The sequence below is a fragment of the Crocodylus porosus genome, unplaced genomic scaffold (genome assembly GCF_001723895.1).
Source record: "Crocodylus porosus isolate Cpor-Errol unplaced genomic scaffold, CroPor_comp1, whole genome shotgun sequence".
NCBI lineage: Eukaryota > Metazoa > Chordata > Crocodylia > Crocodylidae > Crocodylus > Crocodylus porosus.
The window spans coordinates 3,824,184-3,833,192 of NW_017728886.1; the positions used below are offsets into that span (position 1 = coordinate 3,824,184).

The 9,009-nt window shown below is 48.1% G+C and overlaps 1 protein-coding gene across 3 annotated transcripts; it reads right to left on the reverse strand.

Annotated features, from left to right (window-relative positions):
- Window positions 1-309: 309 nt before the first annotated feature.
- On the reverse strand, window positions 310-9,003 carry IBA57 (IBA57 homolog, iron-sulfur cluster assembly). Of its 3 annotated transcripts, none has more exons than XM_019529401.1 (3): window positions 8,937-9,003; window positions 4,661-5,007; window positions 310-3,244 (listed from the first exon to the last, which is right to left on the reverse strand). In XM_019529401.1, the coding sequence occupies exons 2-3, from the start codon at window positions 4,950-4,952 to the stop codon at window positions 2,850-2,852; spliced, it is 687 nt and encodes a 228-aa protein (XP_019384946.1). In that variant the 5' UTR covers window positions 4,953-5,007; window positions 8,937-9,003; the 3' UTR covers window positions 310-2,849. The 3 variants fall into 3 exon arrangements, with proteins under 3 accessions (XP_019384946.1, XP_019384930.1, XP_019384937.1); XM_019529385.1 differs by lacking the exon at window positions 8,937-9,003 and adding an exon at window positions 7,925-8,067; XM_019529392.1 differs by lacking the exon at window positions 8,937-9,003 and adding an exon at window positions 5,382-5,746.
- Between the last annotated feature and the right edge of the window lie 6 nt (window positions 9,004-9,009).

Consider the following 9,009-nt stretch of genomic DNA (forward strand, 5'->3'; position numbering starts at 1 on the left):
TACAAGCAACCACTTCCTCTCGTTCTTCCTGTATAAATCATACCATCATATGTAGGAGAAACATCTAAAAGAGGGCTCAGGTCTTAACAGATACCACACTTCCCAATTCACCTTTGACTTCCCATTTTGGTAGATGGTGGATTTTGGGCCGGACCCAGAATGGGCCACATTTTCATTGTCTTTAGACAGGAATAGGAGCAGACCCCTTATTCTAAAAAGCAAGAATGCCAACATAGTTCCATCACTGAAAGATCAGACCTTTGTCTAGGTAAATCTGACTTAGAGTGACCAATCAAAGGTAAGAGATGCTTTTAAATTACTGACATAGCTAACTTTTAATGAGGTATTCCACAGAATTAATTTACAACAAGATTGAGGAGTTTTAACAAATATGAGCAGCTCTCACAGAAACAGCCCACTTCACAGTTATGGCGAGGAAATACAATGCCAAAATGCCCTGTGGACAATTATTACAAACAGGGAATAAACACCATGCACACCTGGTGCCCAAGTCTGAGTGCAGATTTTATCGTTCGTTTTATAGAAGCTGTCTGTATTTTCATAGATTAGGTTACATTATCAGTGGATGAGGACAGGAAGGCAAGCTGTCAGGTGAGGGGACAGACATAGCTGCATAATCAGGGCTAGATGAAAAGATGGAGCCATTATAAACCAGCACTAGCCAAAGAGAGGTTGAAGGAAACAGTGAGGTGGATGAAGCAAACCCCAGGAAGAGACAGCAACACAAACTGGCTGGAGAAAGGCCTTGTTTGGCAGCAGCTTGAAGCTGTTGAGAGAATGTGGGAAGCAGGAACCAGGAATACTCGGAGGCAAAGGCAACAAGTTACGCAGATGGGAAAGACGGGATGTAGACATGAGCATAGATGGCACGCAGGCTTTGGAGCCACAGGCTACTGCAGACTTTGCTCAGCACTCTCCTGCTCATTCTTCAGAGGACACAATCCTGCACTCTTCCAAGTCATCCCCATCTGATACTGTCTCCTGTAATATCCATATAGAGGGGAGGAGCGGGCATCTTGCTCTGGACAAACACACATCAGTTTGTAAAAATGATGCAAGAGCAATAATGCAGCCCAAGGTTTTAGAAACTCATCGAGGGTTTTTGGGCAATTTACAGGATTTCTTTATGGACAAGTCAGCTAGTTCCACTATTTATTTCCTCATTGTACCTACATTTGGCATGGTCTACAGAAAAAGAGTGGTACTGCTTTAATTATAAGCTACACCACCATAGTTAAAAAGACCCCTTATTGTCAGCACCATCAGTCCTGGTCTACCCCACAGAGCGTTAATGGCACAACTCCCAGTCCGTAGCCACGCTCACTTTTGAGTTAAAGTTCTGCCTCAGATTTTGCGGGCAAAATAAATAGCTGTACTACTTTAAAGGTGCTCACAGCAACATAACTTATTCCCATAAGGCACTAGTATATGGGTGTGATTGTGCAAACAGCATGGGTTGTCCAAATTTAACTATTTCAGTGAACTCTCTCTCCTCCAACCGCAATAGCCATATTGATACCAAAACTGCTTGTAGACTAAGCCTTTCTGACCAGCGTCATGGATGGCAGCGCAGCTCTGGAAAGATTGGTGTACGCAGTGTGTGCCCTCTGCTGGCTCTGCAGGGACTTACCAGTATTTCAAAACCTGGATACATTTCTCACAGGCAGGATGGGGTATTGAAAGCAAATTACAGATTTGAACTGCCGGGTATAATCCATGCCTTTTGCTTCACAGTTAACAGTGAAAGAAAAAAAAAAATAACCAGAAATTTGGGAGCTATCCAGAAAGTTCATTGCAAGAACCTCCACAATGAACTTTAGCCTGAGTGTGGCAAAGATGCATCCTAGTGAAAGATTTGTGCAGCATGCTCTTTGCTAAAATGTGCAATACCACAAAAATAATATGTACACACACACACACGCTTTTTATACATGCTATGATAAGATTCCTACTCCCATCATCCCTTTCTGCGTTGCAATATAGCACTACACTTACAATAAACTTTGATCCACCCAGTAAGCGGTAGACTACAAATCCTCAGATCCTACAATATGTCCATACCAACTAAAATAAATATTGGGCACCCTTACACAGACTAGGATCTGGCCTCTTTAAACACCCCGTTGTTAATATTCTTTACCCAGTACAGCCCTCTTCCTCCTACCCGAGCATGACTTTTAGGGCTCATGCACTCATCTGCTACTTCATGTGAAGGAAAGGAAAACAGCTCATCAAAGCTCCCAAGCACCTACTTGGGGAGCAGCATCTGTATGACATGACCCCCTGTGCACAGCAGCTTTGGCTAAGCCAACTGGCAACAGTGAGGAAGCCAGTACAGAAATCACCCCTCCACAGCACAGCTCCTGAGGGACAGTAGCAACTGGCTTGTTTTCACTCTCTTTGAGAAGTCAATAAGGTCCAGGTTGCAGAGGGAGAAAGCAGGCCACAGAAGTGCTGCAAGTGGATGGATGATCTTTGGGGATTAAGCCCGGCCATCCACAGCACAACTCTCTCTAATCCATCTCCCGCAATCTGTTTTATAAGGGAAATATGCAGAAGAAAGTCCATAAACTGAACTTTCCTCGGTGTCTGACCACCTCATGGGCTGGCTTCTCCATAATGGGCAGCACATTACCCTGGACTTGCTGCCAGTGCTTGGCCCAGATCCCAAGGACCCTGCTACAATCCTCCCTGACTGAATCCTGCAAGCAAAATATAAAGGCAAAAGGGGGAAAAAAAGCATGGGACAGGAGGAAGAGAATGAATTTTCCAAGCTGCTGAGACAATATTTGTCTTGTAAGGCAAATGTGCAGCAGATGATTCCCCATTTACTTATTGGCAGGTTTTGGCCACCACTTGGGTACAGTTGCAGTAAGGTTCACAGTGGTGTCACCTGGTAGATTTATATGCAGCAATTCATTTATATTAGCCAATCGCAGCAAAGCAATGCCAAGTTCATCTCCTCCAGCCCGGTATTTGCCAGCTGATTTTCCCGATTCAGTCAAGATATCAGACCCCTCAGGAATCCTTCCCGATAACAGAGGAGCTGAAAGCTGAACTGGCAGCAGACGTTTACGGATGACACCCATGTGGTGGGTCCTAGCTGTTAGCTCCTGTCCAATGTAACAGCCTTTGGTAAAACTGATGCCGTTCATATAGGCCAGGTTGGATTCCAGGGGCAGGGCTACTCCTGGAGGAATGTCTTCTGCACCTTCAGGAATTCCTGGAGGGAAAATAAAATGAGAATCAACAGATAAATGCTGTAGGGCTCCTCCAACAACAAGGACCTTTCAGTACATGGGCTGTCAAGCTTGCTGTCCCCTGCAAACTGTAAATAAGGCTATACTTGTAAACAGAAATAATTTGAAAGGAATGGCCTTTCAACAGGTTAGCTCAGGGCCCAAGCTGAAATCATATGTCCTAACTGAGCAGCCTTTACAAAGGCCGACTGGAAAGGCAAAGTGAAAAGCTGCGTTCGAGTCTGATCTCAAGAGGTGTCGAGCACTTCCCTGTGGAAATCATAAGCACTATGCAGGGCTGGGGTCAAATGAATCAGTACATATTTTAATAGGAAGGGTCATATCTTGATCACCTTCATCACATGGTTGGATTGTAGGTTCAATAAAGGGTCATTTTTACAAAATCTTACGTAGTATGCACAGGCTGGTCAGGAAACAGCCCAATTTATATTAAAACTTATTTAAAAAAAAGAATTTGGGTCATCCAACTTGAAAACCTCTTTCTTATTGTCCTTATCTCTTAAGACTTTGCCAAATGCTTATCAATAATTTGCACTTCATAACTTCTGAACCACAGTGACTATTATCTTTGTTGAGCATATTAGATGCCCAAAAAGTAATGTGCTTCTTAAAGAGCCTCTCTGCCCCCCTCAAGTCATATTTTTGTATTTGAGTTTTTCCTCCTCGTCAATGTCACTCCATTTTTCTTAAGTTTTGTTGAAATTAGTCCGTCTGAAGACCAAAGTGTAGATTACGACTGTCCTCTTGTTGCACAGTTTGAGGGTGACCAGGTCCTGCTCACTGCTCCCCCAACTACTACTGCAGCTAATATTTTCTGGCAGCGCCTTTTCAGAAACCCACTGAAGTCAACAGATCCATCAGCACATGTCAAAAGAAGGATCTGAGCTACAATTTCCATCACAAATCAAATGTAAACTGCTCTGTTCCTAAATGCCTTTAAGAATGCAGCCACATATTCTTTTCTAAACAGACTAAATTTGTTTGCCAAGGCTTTCCCTGGCAACAGGAAAACAGACAGCACTGGTAGTAGTCCAAACTTCAACAAAATGACTCAAACTATGGAAACATCTGACCATATGGAAATGAGAAATCCTATTTTTCATTGTATACACATGCCACCCACCAACCCACCTACACACAAAAAACCTTAGCAACAGAAAAATATATTTAAAAATATTTAAAAAAATAGAACAGAAATCATATTTAGCCCCGAAGTATCAGACATTCTGTGTTCCCTACCATGTTCAGTACATTCAGACTGGCAATAATTAGCATTTATAACTTTCTCCAGTGTCTCGCATATAGACTTTTTATGAAAACATGTATCATTTCTTTCATTTTCCTGGTCTGCAAAAATATAAAACTAGAACTGGCTTTACCTTGTTTGTATCTGTGCCTATGATACTCCTTAATGTTTCCTATCTGACTCCCAGGGACAACCTCTAGTGGGTTTGTCTCTTTGCTCATGACCAGTCTCCAGCCCATGACTTCTGCTCTGGGATCAGGAGTTAAAATCAAAGTTTTGTCTTTGTATTTATCGAGGGTACTGGAAACATATCCAGACTGCTCCCCTGGGAGGACTGCCCACAAAGACAGGTCAAGGCAGGGGTCTATGTCTACTTTCCTCCGGATCTTGTACAATTTCAAATGCTTTTGAACCGAGTCCAGCATGGTGCTGTCGCACTCCAGCAGGATGTTTGGCTCCTCTTCTTGACTTTCATGAAGCCTGAAAAAGTAACACACTCAAGGTCAACAGAAATAGAAAAAGATTCACGCAAGCCCTTTTCCTTAATCCAGGTCTAAATCCAACAATTTGCAGAATGGATTCAATGCAACAGATGCTGATCTAAGCAATACTCGACCTCTTGGGTAACTAAGAAATGTTTACATCAAACTTTTCCTTGCACGGTGTTTACCACTGCTTTGCCCAGCACTCTTGGGCTTCCCCCTGTGCCCACCCCCCTAGTGAAAATCCATAAAGACCCTCTCATCCTTCTCCTGCAAGCCAGAAAGAAAACTATAACCCAACAATAGTTAGGCAGGCATGATCAGTACTACTGAAAAGGCTACAAATTTCACCCACTTCATCAGAGAAGTTACCTTGCCTTGCCCATATCAGCATGCTTGGTTCTCTCATCCACCTGTTATTTCTTGTCTAAGAGTCTGTAAGTAATTTAGGGTGGGGGTTGCTGATTGCTACACACTGCTAGCATGACAGGGCCCGACTTAGCCCTGCCTTTCATGCACTACCACATGAACAGCAGCAGCACAGCTGAAAATACCAGAAGACCCCGTTCTTTACTGCCTTGTTCCTGAAACGGTCTTTTACATCTGTGTGCAATGGGCAGACAACACTATCATTATAGTCTAATAGCACTCTCAACCAATTTGTACAGCGATAGAGGACTGTGTGAGGTGCACGGCAGTGGTAAAGCCGAGCCACTCTATTCAGATATAGTCCAGGACAGGCTCCCACCTCCGTCTTCTCCATATTCACAGCGTGCAGGCAGCAGGGGGGACCCCCCTCCATCCACTCTGTCACCACCACCTGTAGGCCCATCTACTCCATCGCCTGCCGTGCCGGGGGGGGGAGGGGAACGACACAACAGAGGCCCAGGCCCAGGCTCACTCACCCCCACCTGGGGGGCCAGTGGGAACAAAGTCCAGTATCTGGCCCTGTGCCCCTGCTCCCCTTCTCTGCCCACCCCACATCACTTTGGGCTCGACCCCATTCCTCCCCTTTGCCGTGGCAGTCCCGATCCCATTCCCTCCTCTCATGCCTCTATCACCTCCTCCATGGAGTGTGGGGAAGCGTTCCTCCTTTCCCCCACTTCGCCCCAGGGCCAGGCCGTTGTGGGGCCAGAGCTGGCATGGGCCCACCCCTCTAAGCCACTATTGTGGGGCCTGGCACACCCCCCTCCCCTCTGTTTTGGGGCCAGCTGAGGTCAAGGAGCAAGGGGGGGGAAGGAGGAGGGCTGGCCTTCCCCCCTACCCCCATTCTGTAGGCTCTGTTGCCACCACATCCAGGGAGCGGGGGGGATCCCCACCCTGCAATGTCCCCATCATCATGACAGTACTCCGCTGCGCTGCCACCTCCTGTCCGAGCGCTGTATTTGTACTCTGATTGGTTGTGTCCGTCAACCAATCAGTGAGAATAAAGCGTTATGGAAAGACAGACAGACTACAGCTTTTATAATATTAGAATTATGATAATGTCTAGAGACTCCAACCACCAATCAGAACTCAGTGTTGGGCACATATCACACATCTAATGAACATGGAGTTATGGAGGGAAATATGACTGTAGGCATGAAACTTTTCAGGGGTTATTGCCTACTGAATGAGACCAAAAATTAATCCTACACAACCCTCTAGGGGTGCACTGATAAAGATTGTTTGGGCTGATACTAATGGCCAATTATTGACCAGCCATATCAGCCAATATACTGATCCTATTGCAAATATGCAGCCTGGCAGCTTGGACAGCAGTGTCTGGCTGTTAAGTCTGTTGGTGGGGGGGAGGGAAGGGGCCACTGCCTACCCAACGCTGACCCCCTTCCAGCCCGAATGCAGCTCCAGCCCAGACCCCTGCTGGGAAAAACCCAGCACAGCCCCGCCCTGAGCCTACAGCTTGCCCTCGCCCCATGCACAAATCTGAAGGACACATGACCCCCATGCCTCCCCCAGGCGGGTGTGCAGCAGCCGCAGCAGCAGCCACCCCCCCGCCCCCCGTGGCCTCTGGATTAACCGCCCGCAGCTCTGCCCTGCACCTCGCCTCAGCTGAGCAGCGCCTGCCCAGCCCCACTCCCCCCCTTACCATGGGGACCACGATCTGCACCCCGAACAGACTTACTGGCCCCCTTCCCTCCCCCATGACTCTTGCCCCCCCCAGACTTACTGGCCGGATGCTGCTCTCAAAACTACCAGGCTGCATACCTGGCCACATGCATGCTGCAGCTACATCCATGCATGTGCAATTTATGAGCGACATTATCGGTCACATCAGCCGGAACAAGCCGATAGCCAATAATGTCAATTTTCCTTTTATTGGTACCCATACGATATGTATCAGTGCACCTCTAGAAGCCTCGCCTGATATACCTCTGAAAACAGAAGGAAAAGCTAAAAAAAACAATACAAGTTTGTTTAAAAGTGGAAAAACTACCTGTCCACTTCTTCTGGCACAATGAAAAGCTCAACCACAGTCTGTTTTAAAATACGACTGGCTGGTATGATCCTGCAAAGATGGACGTGTGAGCTTAAGGTGATGCATGGTAGGTGCACCTGCCAATTTTGTGTGCGCACACAAATATTGTGACAAGCTGTATGACCATGAGTATCACTAGGCAGTGTCCCCTGGCTCCCTGGACTCATTCGGTATGCTCTGCTCAGCACCCTGCATGATGCACTCATGCTGAACCTTTTACCTTTGCTCCTGTCCCTGGTTTATTTAGTTGATGCATACCCACTAGCCAACCCCCTCTATCAACTAACTGGTGTTCTGAGAGCCTAAGGCCCATTTCCCGATGTGGATCAAACAGGTCTGTGTCACACCGTTGCTCCTGTCCCCACGTTGCTCCTTTGTTGCCCCATGCAATCAGTTCACAAATCTAATAGCTCCCTCTATTAACAGGGGGATTCACCGTTGCTCTGTGGGCCTACGGCGTGCGTCAACTAGGCCTGTGTCACACGGTGGCAAAGACCAGATGCTGAAAAGGAAAGTAGACTGGGCCTGAGCACAGTTCCTCTCTCCCATGCAGCCTCCAGTACTTAAGATCGAGGAAGCTCCAGTTCAGAGGCCATGTCCCTCGCTCCCAGGCTCAATAGCTGCAAATGCCCCTTTCCTCCAACAGTGTGCCCAACCCTGTCGTGTAACTGGCTAAACTCTCATCTTCTGCAGCACCTGTTGGCAACAAGCTCCGTGCCAGGTCAAAAAGGACTTCCTTACATTCGTTTTAAACTACCTAATGGTTGCATGTTGCAACCCCTTGTTCTTGCGAGACAGGCTCAGAGACTCTGCGCTGGAAGGGAGCTCCAGAGACCGTCCGGTCCAGCCCCTGCCGGTGTGTTGCAAGTTGTGGCCCCTCGCTCGTGCAAGATGGCCTCAGAGACCGTCCGGTCCAACCCCTGAGTTTGTATCAGGATGAATCCCCCTCTATCGCCCAAACTCCACGCAAGATGAGTGCCTAACACCCAGCCTGGCACAGGAAAAGCAGGGCGGCCAGGGTGCCCGCCAGACTGCTTCAGTGCAGACAACGCGCTGTCAGGTGCGGCACACATGGCCCTTCCTCTCTGGACTAGACGACATCCCTTCCAGCCCGATGAAGTCCTGGGGGGAGTGACTTGCTCGTCCTCACTCAGCGGCTTGGAAATCCTCGCTGCATTGCTTTTCTCAGCCGACTAGTCCAGGGGTGCAGCGTTCAGAGGATGGATTGCACAGGCAGCGGTTGCACCAGAGGTCACCCCGGGGCATCCCCCAATGCCCCTCCATGGCACAGAGCTGGGCGCCCCAGGGAGCCACGTGACAGCCCCTCCCCACCTCCTCCTCCGCAATGGTCCATCCCAGGTGCACCCTCCCTTCCACTGGTTTGTCCTAAGCGCTGCCTGGCCCGCACAGCGGTTTCTCCCAACCGCCCCCCCCAGGAGTGGCCTCACCTGTAGAGGATGAGGTCATAGAGACAGCGGCCCTGCACGTTCAGTGCGTGCGCGTAGAGGGCGCGCGGCACCG

Excerpts from the sequence above, each read along its gene's own strand:
- IBA57 (XM_019529385.1), bottom strand. The coding sequence starts at position 8,037 with ATGGGAGAGAGGAACTGTGCTCAGGCCCAGTCTACTTTCCTTTTCAGC. Across the intron at positions 5,008-7,924 it reads CGTAGGCCCACAGAGCAACG|GCTTCATGAAAGTCAAGAAG; the intron begins GTGAATCCCCCT and ends TTACTTTTTCAG. Across the intron at positions 3,245-4,660 it reads TAGGCACAGATACAAACAAG|GAATTCCTGAAGGTGCAGAA; the intron begins GTAAAGCCAGTT and ends TTTTCCCTCCAG.